The sequence below is a fragment of the Danio rerio genome, chromosome 5 (assembly GCF_052040795.2).
Source record: "Danio rerio strain M-AB ecotype USA chromosome 5, GRCz13ab, whole genome shotgun sequence".
Taxonomy (NCBI): Eukaryota; Metazoa; Chordata; class Actinopteri; order Cypriniformes; family Danionidae; genus Danio; species Danio rerio.
The window spans coordinates 77,077,157-77,093,415 of NC_141025.1; the positions used below are offsets into that span (position 1 = coordinate 77,077,157).

General features: G+C 34.6%; 2 protein-coding genes across 2 annotated transcripts in view; one reads left to right on the forward strand and one right to left on the reverse strand.

The window, feature by feature from the left end:
• The window catches only part of kiss1rb (KISS1 receptor b), a 360,900-nt gene that overhangs the window by 162,589 nt on the left and 182,052 nt on the right, over positions 1 to 16,259 (reverse strand). The window lies entirely within an intron of this gene.
• Positions 5 to 16,160, forward strand: mthfd2 (methylenetetrahydrofolate dehydrogenase (NADP+ dependent) 2, methenyltetrahydrofolate cyclohydrolase). The gene is given in 8 exon segments (NM_001002181.1): positions 5 to 245; positions 4,829 to 5,013; positions 7,140 to 7,262; positions 8,452 to 8,604; positions 8,849 to 8,956; positions 9,118 to 9,210; positions 10,020 to 10,145; positions 14,862 to 16,160. Coding segments are annotated over 8 exon segments (1,017 nt in total). The 5' UTR covers positions 5 to 165; the 3' UTR covers positions 15,011 to 16,160.

Genomic DNA, 16,259 nt, shown 5'->3' on the forward strand with positions numbered 1-16,259 from the left:
GTAATGACGCTTTAGCCACGCACAGGGCATCGGGGTTATAAGCTGCCACTAAATATTTAGTGTGCACACTTTTCTGCCTTTCCCCGTCTAGTCTGTTTAGTCTCGCATACGCGCGATTTAGCCGTTTGTGAGTATTTATTTAATTTAATCTTATTTATACACACAATGGCTACACTCCGGGCATTGCGGAAACTCTGCCGGCATTTCCACCATCAAACATGTAGTTTTCATTTGTCATCTTCAAGGTAAGTGTCCTAATTAGCATCTATTCTCATTTGTGAGTGTAATAAACACGGGGTTAGCATGTTACTAGCACTAGCGTTCATCGCTCGCGTTAAACTGATTGTCATCGAAACTGTTCTGTCATTAACTCTTTATTAGCTTCACATATGTTGTAATAATATGAGTATTACAGTTTAATGTGTTTATGATGTGTGAGATCTGCGACTTGTTCTCGGGGTTTTAGTTATGTAACAAACGCCGGTTAATTGTTCGGTTGGTGTGCGCGCCCCCGAGCGGCTCGCCGGGTCCTGGAGCTCTGGCTGATGTAATGTCAGAAAACGCTTGCACACACACACACACACACACATACACACACACACACCGGCGAGGCATCAGGTTTCTACAGGGACACACTGCTGCTAATTCAGTGCTCATGTGTTGGGTTTCCTCTCTGATGATTTTACGCAATAGTATACGCATGATTGCTCAAATTTAGCACACACCCTTGTTCATTTCTGCCTCGTCGTCGGTGATTTAGTTTATTAATTTACAGGATTCTGCACGCATGACAGATAGTTCTCATGCCCTTTTAGCAGCATTTGGGTCTGCTTTGATATTTTTATCATAGGAACTAAACTTTAATAATGCACAAATACACAATGTTATAGAGATGTAACCATTATAATAAATAAAACAGATTTGAGACTGTCTCTAGATGTCAAATTTATGATTTTTTTTATTAAATTATCTTTTTTTTTGCTTAAGTTGCTGATTTTAGTATCAGAAATCAAATAAAAAAGATAACTCAGTTTTTTAGTTATTTTCACATATCATAAGTTGTACATTGAAGAATATGCTATAACTGCATACAACATGATTGATGGAAATAAGCAAGTTTGTGTAGGAAGGATTGGAGAGGTTCCTAAAGCCTCCTGAATTTGTCCTGAGGTCATAAGTTAATTTCTCCAAGTGAAGAAAGACTGACAACTGAGAGATTCACGTGAAAAAGGGTTGGAATTTGATTGAAGTAGATCATTTTATTGCACTCTCAGAAAAAATGGTACATGCTGTACCAAAAAAGGTACAAACCCTTGTCAGTGCATGGGGCTGTACTTTTTTATAGGATCGAACTGTACCTTAAGACAAAGAAACACATTTGTAGCATTGCAGATTGCACCTTTAAGCACATGATTTGTACCATGGGAAACTAAAATTTTTTTTAAACCTGCAGACACAACATTTTATCTTCATCAAAGGTACAAATCTGATCCATGAAGGCACCACTTCAGTGACAAGACACTTTGTACCTTAACAATGTCAAATGTTTTCCTACAAGAACTTTTAAAAGGCATTTTCTATATCCAATATGTGTTCATTTATTATAATACATAATAAATATAAAACAAATACATTTTAAACAATGTTTCAGTTTACAAACAAGGCTCTTTTTGTTTAAATGCCATTTACAATAAAGAATAAAAAATTCTTTAATAAATTAAAAGATCTATTTTTTTCTAAACATTTCACAACACTTTTCACAAAATTGTTACAGCAGTGGCGCAGTACATAGTGCTGTTGCCTCACAGCAAGAAAGTCGCTGGTTTGAGCCTCGGCTCAGTTGGCGTTTCTGTGTGGAGTTTGCATGTTCTCCCTGCGTTCGCGTGGGTTTCCTCCAGGTGCTCCGGTTTCCCCCACAGTCCAAACACATGCGGTACAGGTGAATTGGGTAGGCTAAATCGTCCGTAGTGTATGAGCGTGTGTGTGTGGATGTTTCCCAGAGATGGGTTGCGGCTGGAAGGGCATCCGCTGCGTAAAAACTTGCTGGATAAGTTGGCGGTTCATTCCGTTGTGGCGACCCCGGATTAATAAAGGGACTAAGCCGACAAGAAAATGAATGAATGAATGAATGAATGTTACAGCAGTACATTCTCCCATCTATAAAACTTTTTTCTCCAACGTTCACATACCTTTATAATCACTTAAGTTAATTTTATTTACTTAATTGTACAAATAAAATAGAATTATGCAAAAGTATTGTAATGAGATATGCACAATGTTTTAATAGTTTTACAACACTAAAATGAACACTTTGCATATGCTGAGATATTGATTTTAAAAAAGCTATTGTATGTCCATAAGTCTTCGATTAGTCACAGCAGCACACAGCTTATCTTCAGACCACAGCTTTGACTCCCAGTGTATCTGGATTGCTGAGCAACGCTTGTATGAGCAGATAAGTTACACAGGAAAAACTCGTGCTCATTCATATTTGTTTTAAGTGAACAAGAGCTGTTGCCAATTTCTAGGGTTGGGTCTTGTTCTGTAGTCAGGGAACTTATTAGGGAGTCTGCTATTTAAAAGGGTTAGTTCACCCAAAATTAAAAACGATCCCATCATTTACTCGCCCTCAAGTGTATATGACATTCTTCTTTCAGTCTAATGCTGCGTTCACCAGACGCAGATTAAGCATCAAAAGCGAGTGATTTACATGTTAAGGGAATGCAAAGACACGAATAGACATCCTACAGTGCGATTCGTGTGAAGAAGGTGGTGCGAATGACGCTATTCACACAAATGAAGTAGCACTAGTTGAGTGTTTTACACGTTAAAAAAGATTAACGTGTGAATCGCTCGAGTTGGAAAATCTGAACTTCAGCAGACATTCTGGAGTGAATGAAACGACAAACTCAAAATGTTCACGCGTCTATTTATGCGCTAATAGCGTGATTTATTTGCGCATGTTGTGTCCAGTGTAAACACAGCAAAAGTTATTTAGACAATTTTAGATTTGGCCTTTCAGGCTCCATTTACAAGTCCAAAGAAGTCAAATAAAGCACATCTATCCATAATAAAAAAAGTGGGGATGCACAGAAATTAAAATTTTGGAGCAAAACCAAAGACATTATTTACCCCTGAGAGCAGTACGAGGCACTTTTCTACTATGGATTCACTTTATTTGCCTTTTTATAATAAAAAAACATTGTAGAACTGGAAATATAATATAAAAATAATTATATAATATAAAAATAATATGTAAATATAATATAAAATAATTATAAAATATACAAATAATATATAAATATAATATAAAATATATGAAAATAATATATATAATATAAAATATGAAAAAATATAAATATAATATAAAATAATTATAAAATATGAAAATAATATATAAATATAATATAAAATAATTATAAAATATGAAAATAAGATATAAATATAATATAAAATAATTATAAAATATGAAAATAAGATATAAATATAATAAAAAATAGTAATATAATATAAAAATAATATATAAATTTAAAATTAAATAATGATATATTATTAAAAAAATAATATATACATATAATACAAAATAATTATTTAATATAAAAATAATATATAAATATAATGTAAAATAATTTTCAAAATGACTTGGACTAAAGTGGACTGAAAGAAGAGAGTCTAATATACCTAGGGTGCCTTAAGGTAGAATAAATAATGGGATCATTTAAATTTTTTGCGTGAACTAACCGTTGTAGACCTGTCTCAATCACAAAACCCTTTTAGTGCAATGAAACCTACTCCCTAAAAAAGTCCAAAAATGCACCATGAAAATCAGGAAGCATTGATGATCACTAGGTTCACTATATGGAAGTTGAAAATCGTGAAACACCTCCCCAAACATATCGACACACAATACACTTAGTTATTTAGTTAAATGTAACCATAATCCAGCATTTTTAGAACGTACAGAGCAATCTAGCATACAAGTATAAATGATAATTAGTTGAAAAGTTGCTGTTATGCAAACCAGTTACTTATATTATACTTGTAAATACCCTAGTTTTTTACAACAAGGATATATTATACTAAAATACCACATAATTTACTGTAGTTCAAACTAAAGTATAAGTGCAAGCCTGGATCACTGGTGATCGTGACAGATACAGTATTTGATAGTTGATCAGTTTAATAAAGGGATAGTTCCCACAATGTTTACATTCCCTCAAGTGGTTGCAAACCTTCTATATATTGTACACAAAATCAACATTTTGAAGCACGCCAAAAACCTGTAACACAAATACTATGCAAGCCAATGGTTACAGGTTTTATCATTTTTCAAACTATCTCCTTTTGTGCTCAACAAAAAAAAAAGAATCATATAAAGGTTTAAAAAAAGTAAGCGTGACAGAACTTTTTTTTGGGGGGGAAGCCATCGCTTTTAACACTATACAGTGTGCTGGATCATACATTAACAGTTGTGTAAATGCCATAATAGATACAGTATAATTATTAGAATATTTTTTTATGGATGTGGGCAATGAGGATCCTCTCATGCCCTTCAGTCCTCTTTTCTTCCAGATAAGAGGCTGTTGTCAAATGCAAAAAGTATGAATATGCATTTCATCATATTCATATAGCGCAAAAAGGCTTCTTAATTGGTGTTTTTGTCTCATTTTTAGTCTAAATTTCTAAATAAATAAATAAATCAAGAAGCATTTTCTAGACAACAACAAATATGTCAAAAATAAGTGAGTTTTTTTTTTCTTAAAACAAGCAGCGTAATCTGCCAGGTTAAGTAAAACAGTCTTATTTTCAATCCTCCTTTGTTCTCCAGACAAGATGCTGTGGTGATCTCCGGTCGGAAACTGGCCCGTCAGATCCGCAATGAAGCACGTGATGATGTGGAGGAGTGGGTTTCTGCTGGAAATCGACGGCCTCACCTGAGTGTGGTTTTAGTAGGTGACAATCCAGCCAGTCACTCTTACGTCCTCAATAAGACCCGCGCGGCAGCTGAAGTTGGTAAGACACTCTCTATTACGTTGCTATAGATCATTCCCTGGTTATCCTATATACGGTTGAAGGCAGAGTTATTGTATTTCTTTTTTCTACAATTTCCTCTCTTTATTCCACAAATGAAGATGTTGGGGCAAAAAACAGCCATTGACATTCATAGGATGAACAAAAATACAATGGAAGCTAATGTCTGTTTCATTTGTGTTCAACAGAAGAACGAAAGTAAATCAGATTTGGATTAATTAGAGGATGAGTAAATCATGACTGAATCTTTATGGGTGAACTATCCCTTTAAAATGTTTAAAAGCTGAACGGTAAATGAAAGCACATATGAGTCTGCTTGTCTTCAGTCTTGCTGTGGTCTGCATGCGGTGTCACTTTCTGCTGTTGGCTGTGTGTACAGTATGTCAACCTATTTATAGTTCACATCGTGTGACTCCTTACAGTTTCTCACACTGCTGCTGTACAAACTCATGCAAGCAAGTATATCCAGAGAGAAACCTCACTGCATTAAATGCTTTCGTTTTTACATGCACTGCAGGATTTTAATATGTGAAGAGATTTTAATGAAGAGCATCGTGGAGCTGCATGCACAAAAACCGACATTAACTTCAAATTTGACATTCAAAAATGACATTATTCATGCAAAATAGAAGATAATCATGCAGAAATATTGTGATATGTTTGTGGCCTCTATTTAGATATATGATAAAATATTGAAGTAATGTGCTGGTCATCACATATGATGATCCCAAAATCTGCAGAAATTGTCTAGGTGGATAGTTCACCCAAAAATAAAGTTTCTTTCTTGAGTTGAGCTAAAAAAAGAGATATTTGGAAGAATGTTTGATTAAACTACCATTGACTTCCACAGCATTTGTTTTTCCTGCTATGGATGTTAAAGGTCACGGTTTCCAACATTCTTCTTTTGTGTCCAACAGAAAAAGTCGTAAAGGTTGTGAATCACGTGAGTGTGAATAATGAGTAAATTTGTATTTTTATTTATTTATATAAATTTTTTGGCTGAACTGCCCCTTTAAAGTTTGTAGATTGTCTCAGACAGCAAGTCAAATGCAAAAATCAGAGCATCATTCTTTGCAAAAAAAAAAAAAAAAGAAGCTATTTATGTGTTTCTTTCTAGTAAAAATATCTAAAAAAAAGTCTTAAATAAAGAAGCATTTTCTAGACAAGCAAAATATATTGTCTTGTTTTCAGAAATTGAGTCAAAATAAGGGGTAAGGAAAATAAACTTATTTCAAAACTAAAACAATATTATTATTATTATTATTATGCTTATTCCATTGGCATTTAATTAAGCTTGTTTTAAGGAAAGACTTGTTCCACTTTATATTAAGTGACTTTAATAACTATGTACTTTACTTTTAAGTTGGTCATTTGGTACAGTGCACTTCTTAAGTACATACATGGTTTTACATTGTACTTATTTTTTAAAACAAATCCACATATAATTGCATCTGTTATTAATTTCTGTTATTACATTCATAATAACCCATTTGTTACACCTTAACCCACTTTTAAACCTACTCATACTACCAAACCTTAATAGTACCATAAGTGTTGTGCAATACAATATGAACACAATACGTACATTGAACTTATTTTTTGATGTAAGTATCTAATAGTTAAGGCCGCTTAATATAAAATTGCCTCACAGCAAGAAGGTCGCTTGGTTGCTGGTTTGAGCCTCAGAGTTTCTATTTGTGGGTTTCCTCTGGGTTGCTCCGGTTTCCCCAACAGTCCAAAGGCATGCGGTACAGGTGAATTGGGTAGGCTAAATTGTCCGTAGTGTGTGTGTGTGTGTGTGTGTGTGGATGTTTCACAGAGATGGGTTGTGGCTGGAAGGGAATCTGCTGCCTAAAAATGTGCTGGATAAGTTGGCGGTTCATTCTGCTGTGGGGACTCCAGATTAATAAAGGGACTAAGTCGAAAAGAAAATGAATGAATAAATCAAATTCCTAAATTCTTAAAATAAACTTTCTTAAAACAATATATTTTACTTGTCTATAAAATGCTCCCTGATTTTAAGAATTTTGACATATTTGGACATGAAACAAAACAAAAACTCTTTTTTGCAATGTATTAATCTTTTCTCTCTCTGTTTTTTTCTGTAGGTATCAGCAGCGAGACCATCTTGAAACCTTCTAATATCAGCGAAGAGGAGCTGCTTGATCTCATTGTGAAACTAAACTCAGATCACAGAGTAGACGGGCTGTTGGTTCAGCTGCCACTTCCTGGTAGGTTAACAGAAGCGCTACAGCTGATAAACAAGAGCTGATGTGGGTTTCAGAATTTTTTTTTTTTAAATTTTGTCATAATTTACTCATCCTGTTAAAAACCACTGCCTTCTTCATCTCAGGGGGCTTTTTCAGTGCAACCATAACAATCTGCATCTGTATAGTGTTAATATTATTAGCAGTATTATTTATTATATGCATATTTATATTTGCTTTAATAAACACAAGGGTAGATTTGTCCACCTGTGGGGTTCTGGAGACGTCTGCATCACCATATAGGGCATGAGAACAGGACGGGTGTTTGGATATCACTGTTTTTTTGAGCACACTTCATTATTATTGTTCATTTATTCGTTTGCTGGAGATTAGAACTGAATTTAAAAATAGTTTTGAAACAAATCTTTGCGCTTAACAAACTAAATTAAATATGTAGACTAATGATGTTTTCAGTGGAGTGAGTTTCCACTGTTTCCTTACTCACGAAAGGAGTAAAGAGGAAAAGTAAAGTAAAGAGGCTGAATGGAGGAGGCTCGTTCCTTGTCCTCGCGCTGCAGATGCTCTGTTTAACTGTTTTCTCGCTAGTGCAGCATTCAGTTTTTCTGCTTACAAAGTCCGCCATGTAAATAGCAAATGCACCATGGAGCGATGCAACTATCTACAAAAGGGAATGCAAGATGAGACTCTGATTGGTTTAATGCACGTTATGCTCAAAGCACACCCAGAACTATTTAAGAGAATAAGCACAACCCTGTTAGACCGTGCGCTGCAGCGCAGAGCATATTTTTCCATCTTTTAAATTGCAAAAATGGATTCAGACATGTCCTTAATGCTTTTGCGCCCTGCGCTTTAGACTTTGCGCCTAGATCGTTAACATAGAACCCAATGACTTCCATTGTATATTTAGTTCCTACTACGTTTGTCCATGGCTGCTTACTTCTAAAACTCTTCAAAATATCTTGTTTTATGTTCAACAGAAGAAAAGTGATACCTGAAAGGAATTCATAAAGGTTTTAGAACCACTTGAGTGAGAGGAAACAGTGAGAATTTTCATTTTTAGGTGAACTATGTCTTCAGGCTTAAACATCAGTGTGACCATTTCAAACCAAAACTTTCACTTTTGTTTACTTTTTTTAGTCCTTATTGAAGGTACACTGTGTTTTGGTCACACTGTTTTTCCTCTCGCGCGCAGATCACATCGATGAGCGGCGTGTATGTAATGCCGTGTGCCCGGGGAAAGATGTTGATGGTTTCCATGTGGTCAATGTGGGTCGCATGTGCCTGGATCAGTCAACTATGTTACCCGCCACTCCATGGGGAGTTTGGGAGATTATCAAACGCACAGGTGAGCGTCACGTAACATTTATCAGATTTATTATATTCAGCTAAAATGACCATACAAATCCTGAAACGTGCATTGAATAAGGCTGCATTTACACTAGATTTTGATAGTAAATTTTTATTTTTTCACAGATTTTTTATTTTATTTTTAATTTAATTTATGTATTACATTTTTTATTTTATTTTATAGACAACCCCCTTACATAATTTTTTAAAAGTGACTCATATCCAATATCTGAATTTTTAAGGCATAGAGACGCTGGGAAAGAATGTGTTGGTGGCTGGCCGCTCCAAGAACGTGGGGATGCCCATCGCAATGCTGCTACACACCGATGGACGACACGAAAGGCCTGGAGGTCAGTCTGTGCGCTGAAAATAAAGCCAATGGGTTTTATATGGAAAGACTTTTTTTAATCAATCATCTATTATTTACATTTATTGTTATTATATTGTATTATAAACAAATTCTGTTATATTACTTATTATTGTTTGTTTATCTTCACTGTTTTTCTTTCAGGTGATGCTACAGTGACAATCTCCCACAGATACACTCCCAAAGAACAGCTCCGACAGCACACTAAAATCGCAGATATTATCGTCGCTGCTGCAGGTTCACATTTTTATTTATTTATTTATTTATTTATTTACTTATTACTTATTATTAAAGGGACTAAAGACTTGTTTTACCTGGATATAAGATTGCACTAGTGTTTTTAAAAAATATATCATTATTATTATATATATATTTTATTATTATTTATTATTATTATTATTTTGCTCAAAATACTCTTCAGTGTATTTTCTTATTGTTACATGTTTATGTTTTTGTATATTTTTGTAATGTGTTTTACAATGTATAAATAAAAAAGGGACTAAGCCGAAAAGAAAATGAATGAATAAATGAATTATTATTATTATTATTATTAAGGGACTAAACCGAAAAGAAAATGAATGAATAAATGAATTATTATTATTATTATTATTATTATTAAAGCGACTAAGCCGAAAAGAAAATGAATGAATGTATTATTATTATTAGTAGTATTATTTAAAAACAATTTTAAAGTAAAAGATAAACATACAACATACAAAAAAATATAAGAACGTAACAATAAATACAATAAGTAAATAATATTAAAAAGATTACTTTTTTAATAAAAATAATTACTGTGCAGGTTCACACTTTAATTCAGAATTATCCAACGCTGCTGTCTTATGCCTATTTGTAAATTTTTGGTTTAGTTGCTAATTTGTATGATGTCATTTGTAAATTGTAGTACGATTTGCTCATCCGCCAATCACGATTGAGCTTAGGGGCGTGGTTTGGTTTTTTTCCATACGACAGAACTCGTTATCGTAATGCATGTTTTCTTCCACATGTTTTGTTGTCATCTGCTCATACAGTGTTTATTTCCTCAGGTATTCCTAACCTCATCACGGCTGATATGATAAAGGAGGGTGCAGCAGTTATAGATGTCGGGATCAACAGAATATTGGACCCCATGACTGGGAAAAACAGACTTGTTGGTGACGTGGACTTTGAAGGTAAGAAAGGAGGTTGTGTGAATTAATATAATAAGTTGTTAAAGGGACAGTTCCCCCAAAAATGGATATCCTGTCATCATTTATTCAGATAATCACCAAAGAAGATATTTTGAAGAATGCTGAAAATCTGTAACCATTGACTTCTATAGTAGGAAAAACAAATACTATGGAAGTCAAAGGTTACAGTTTTCCAGCTGTCTTCAAAATGTCTTCCTTTGTGTCTTGAAACTCAAGTGAAGGATGAGTAAATGAAGACAGATTTTTTATTTTTGGGTGAACTGCCTCTTTAAATGCTTTTCTGATGTTCTCTGTGCTTACTTTTAAGGGTTATGTCTCTACTACACTGTAATAGAACTGTTTTATGGTGTTTTACTTATGTAATGTTTTAATGTAATGTTTTACAAATATTATTGGAGTACGTTTTAGACAACATAGGCTCATTCTGAAAACGTAGCCCTATAAACGTTTCTGGAGATCGCAAATTCAAATGATTTACTCAATGCATCACTATTTATTTGTAATTTGTCATTAACTGTTAAATATACTATTATTTTACTTACATTTACATTCTTAACATTCTACTTAACATTCGACTATTGTTTAATAATAATTAAAATTCTACACTAGTGTTATTTTAGCATCATTGACTCAATATTGAAGATTTTTAATTTTTATATTTATGATAGTATATTTTCTACTTTTAACACAGTTCTAATACTTTTTGCATGCTTTATCCCCTACATTTTTTTGTTTTTATGTATATCTATCTGTGTGTGTGTGTGTGTCCTTATTATGCCTCAAATTATGTAAATTTAATTACTTGCAACTAATTGCTTATTGAGTTTTTAAAAGCATTCTTATTAAATTCATTCATTCATTCATTTTCCTTTGGCCTAGTTCCTTTATTCATCAGGGGTCGCCACAGCGGAATGAACCGCCAAACTATCCAGCATGTGTTTTACACAGCGCATGCCCTTCTAGCTACAACCTAGTACTGGGAAACTCGTTTACACTCATCAACAGACACACACTCATACACTATGGCCAATTCAGCACATTCAGTTCACCTATAGCGCATGTGTTTGGACTGTGGGGGAAACCGGAGCACCCGGAGGAAATCTGCACCAACATGGGGAGAACATGCAAACTCCATACAGAAATGCCAACTGGCCCAGCCTGAACTCAAACTAGTGATATTCTAGCAATGAGGCGACAGTGCTAACCACTGAGCCACCGTGCTGCCCTCTTATTGAATTATATTAATAGCTACAGAAACTATTCATATGTCAGCACTTCATCCATTAAAACTAGCACATAAAATTTAATTCTGTTCTACTATATTTAGATATTTTTAAACACTATGCTATTTGTTTTGTGTTTGTTTAAGTGGGACTCAACATTTAGTTCCTCCTGTCACGTAACCCTGCTTCTATTGTTTGTTCTTCACATTTTTAAGCTGCTTTAGATAACAGCGTCCACTAAATCATTAAATGTTAAGACACATCTGAATGTCAACTATTTGTTTGCTTCCTTGACTTGAATTTCCCTTGTTTATTGAACTAAATTGGTGGCTCAGTGGTTAGCACTGTCGCCTCACAGCTAGAAAGTCGCTGTTTCGAGTTCTGGCTGGGCCAGTTGACGCTTCTGTGTGGAGTTTGCATGTTCTCCTCGTGTTGGCGTGGGTTTCCTCCGGGTGCTCTGGCTTCCCCCACAGTCCAAACACATGCACTAGAGGGGAATTAGGTAAACTAAATTGGCCGTAGTGTATGAGTGTGTGTGTGAATGAGTGTGTATAGGTGTTTCCCATTACTGGGTTGGAGCTGAAAGGGCATCCGCTGTTTAAAACCTATGCTAGAAAAGTTGACAGTTCATTCTGCTGTGGCGACCTTTGAAATGGAGACTAAGCTGAAGGAATAAAACTGAGTTTACAATATTAACTCTTCTGAATGTACTGTACAGTAAATGGGTTTGTAAGGACAGGGTGTCCGCGGGGTCTTAAGCAGTATTAAAACATTGATAAATCAATTTATAGAAGTTTAAGGCCTTTAAAAAGTCATAAATGCTATCATTTTTTATTAAACAATGTATAGTTGTACGCTAAAGTTTGCCTGAATTTAATCTGAGGATATTGGGATGCTGTGTAGTTTATGAAATCTGTAAAACCCTGTTAGGTTTGACATCAAGTTGTTTTGTTTACTGCCAAGGTAACACCGTTATTATTCCCACTGTTCTATTGGCGCCACCTGCTGAATTAGCATTATAATTTAGTATACAGCCCCTTTCACACAGTGATACCGGTAAATATCTGAAAAATTTCCGGAACGACTTTACCGGTATTTTCAAAAAAGCGCTGTTCACACAGGCGAGGACGTTATGGAATTTTTCCGTAAAAGAGCATTCACACATCCATTCCAAAATACCGGTAAATTCTGACATCATTCACCACAAATGAGCTTTAAACGGCTGCGCTTGTGTTTGTAAACATTTGCCTAAATTACAAACTCTGTAGATGATCAATATTGTGAACAACTTTCGCAGGATCACTTTCGCATGTCGAGATGTTCATAATATGTGCGTGTGCAGGCGCTCACAGGCTGTTTTACAGGCGCACGCAAAGCTTGAAGGTAAACAAACAACGGCTTATCATAAGCATCTCATCGATGATTATTTACACAGTTGGCATTAAGAAGAACATATAAACGTGATCTGACTAACTTCTAGCAGCTAAATGTGTCTGGAAAAATATTCAAATGCTTTTATCCTCACAAACCGCGCGGACGTAAATGCGTCTGACTGTTGTGATTGGCTAAAGCAGACGTCTCACGTCAGCACGTTCTAGACGTGCACGCGCTTATTACGGGAATCTTCCTTCTGCATTCACACAGCGCAGCATTCCGGCAAATTACCGGTAATGTTACAACTTCTCTTTCCGGAAAATAGCCAGAACGAATTTACCGGTATTTTCAAAAAGGACCTGTTCACACATACAGACCTTTCCGGAAAATTGCCGGCAATTTTCCGGAAAGGTCTGTATGTGTGAAAGGGGCTAATGAATAATGTTTTGTTTTACAGTTTAATGTCTTACAATCAGTATTTAGTACGTTGAAGTGGTGATGAGGTTTTAATATGTGTGGAAAGGGTCTTTAAAAGGGTGTTAATTAACTCTTCTGTGTGGTTGGGGATGTTTTCATCCACTCTGAGGTGATTTTAAGTGTTAATTTGGCCACAACTTTCTCTGTGTTTCAGCGAATGGGACGATTTGTGGTGATTAATCCTATTTTGACACATATTTTTGGAAAATGCTTTGAATATTTTTCAAAAACTCCACAACACACTCTGGACAAATTGACTTCTTTTTCATTATGTTGAGGGCTGTTTTTGCCCCGTTGACTTCCATTATCACATTTCTTGATTGCAAAGCCATGACAGCATTTAATTTGATGACAGCATTAATGGTTTTCCCTGTTTCAAAGAGTAAGCATAGTAAGCATATTAATGCAAACAAGCTGTTATTGGTTGTTATACTCTCATAGAACTCCATATAAAAGCCTGAAACTTTTTAGCACAGGCCTGTCTAAAGCTGTAATGCCTCCAACCGATCATCAACTGCAAAAATGACAAATCTGACCTCTTCCCCATAGAAAAAAACAGCAAAAATCAAGAATGCATGATTATATGCTGTCATGGATTTGCAATTAAATAATGTGATTACAATGGGGCAAAAACAGCCCCCAACATAACCAAAGGGTAGTCAATCTGAACAATACACAATGGATAAAATGTGTTGAATTTCATTTTGGCGCCACCTGCTGGATTAGAATATTAATTCAGTATATGAATAATGTTTTAGATTACATTTTAATGTCCTACAATTAGTATTTAGTAAGTTCAAATATCACCAATGAAACCTAAAGTGGCGATGAGGTTTTAAAATGTGTGAAAGGAGTCTTAAAAATGATCTTAATTAACCATTGTGTGCTGTTGGGGATGTTTTCATCCACTCTGAGATGATTTTAAGTCTTAATTTGGCCACAACTTTCTCTGTGTTTCAGCGAATGGGATGATGTTTGTTGACTAATCTTATTTTGATGCATATTTTGGCAAAATGCTTTAAAAATTGTTAAAAAATACACTCTAAACTGCAAATTGACTAGCTTTTTGTTATATTGGGGGCTGTTTTTACCCCATTGACGTCCATTATAATGACATTTTGTTTATTGCTAAGCCATGACAGCAAATAATCATGCATTATTAGTTGTTGCTAGATTCCCTGTTGGGAAGAGCAAGAATAAGCATAGTATTGTTAATGCACACTAGCTATTATTGGTTGATATACTCTATAGAACTCCATATAATAGCCTGAAACATTTTTGCACAGGCCTACCTAAAGTTAATGCTACCCGTAACTGATGATCAACAGCAAAAATGTTTTTCCCAACAAAGAAAACCACCAGCAATCAAGAATGCATGATTATGCGGTTATGGCTTTGCAATTAATTAATGTCATTATAAATGAAGTCAATAGGGCAAAAACAGCCCCCAACATAACCAAAGGGTAGTCAATCTGAACAGTACACAAGGGTTAAAATGTCTTAAATTTTACTCTGATTCCTATTAATACCCTGAATGATTTAAATTTGATAGTTTTCATAATTGTTTTGACTTTTAATATCTAATATTAAAATCTCTAATATTAAAATATATCTATCTCCACAGGTGTCAGAAAGAAGGCCAGCTTCATTACTCCAGTTCCCGGCGGCGTTGGCCCCATGACTGTAGCCATGCTGATGAAAAACACAATCATAGCTGCAAAAAATATGATTTTAACTCCACCTCAGAGAGTTCGAATGGCAGCGTCTTCATAACATCAGCGTCCTCTTCATTTCACTCCACATTCCACACTCCTCAGCTTCATTTTGAGGATCTCCAAGTGGAAAAACGACATCTTTTAATGCTATTTGATTTGCGTCCCATCATGACCTACTGATAAATATTCAAAGGCTTAAGGAAATGACATGCAATACAGTTAAATGGAAAGTTATTCGCCCTCTTGTGAATTTTCAAAAAATATCTACCGTTAAATAGAGCAAGAAATTTTTGACAGTATTTCCTATAATATTTTTTCTTCTGGAGAAAGTCTTATTTGTTTTATTTTGGCTAGTTTAAAAAAATGTAAAGCCATTTTAAGGTCAATATTATAAGAAATCTTTTTAGATTGGCTCCAGAACAAACCACTGTTATCCAATGACTTTCCTAATTAACATAACCTGCATAATTAACCATTTAAATTGCAATTAAAGGTAAATACTATTATATTTCAAAATAACTGTGCACTGTCATCATGGCGTATTAGTTATTAAAATTATTATGTGTTGAAATTTCACAGGAGCGCTAATAATTTTGACTGCAGCTATACATTATTAGTATATATATATATTTTTTTTTCAGTTACATTGCCAAGCATTAGACAGGTTTGTTTTTGTTTTTACACTGTTACAGCTTTGCTTTTTACTTCTCTTAAGCTTTTTACAAGTTTAAATATTGAAATAGCATTATTTACAGATGTTTTGGTGCATATTTATTAAGAAGAAACACAGTTTTTAGACGGTGTTGATGCAGCTTTAGGTTCCCGCAGCACTGATTGTTGAATCCCCACTGATATGAATGTGTGGATTGAGTCACACGGTCAATAGTGTTGAGTCGGCACGCCAGATTACTGACCAAATGACCTTTGCAACAACCGTTTATTTGCCTATAGGGAATATTTTTGACCCATCACTACTTTTTATTTTATTTATTCCACCCTTATCTGGGCTTCGAAGGGTGCAAAGAGTGATGATGATAATGGAGCAGTGCTTAGGAAAGATTTGAACTATATATTTTGTCGGATTTTGATGAATTTAGTTTTTGTTGCATGTTCCTGTGACATGCGACACGTCTTATTTGTTTTGCATACTAACATGTAATGCCTTTAAAACATTGCAATAAATGTTTCAGATGTTTTATTTGATGCAATTCAGGAATTTGTGTGGTTTTACTTTATTTATATACTGAATTTGTTGATATTATTCATGTAGTTCATGAAGCTAGGCGGACAGAACCTGAATAAATACC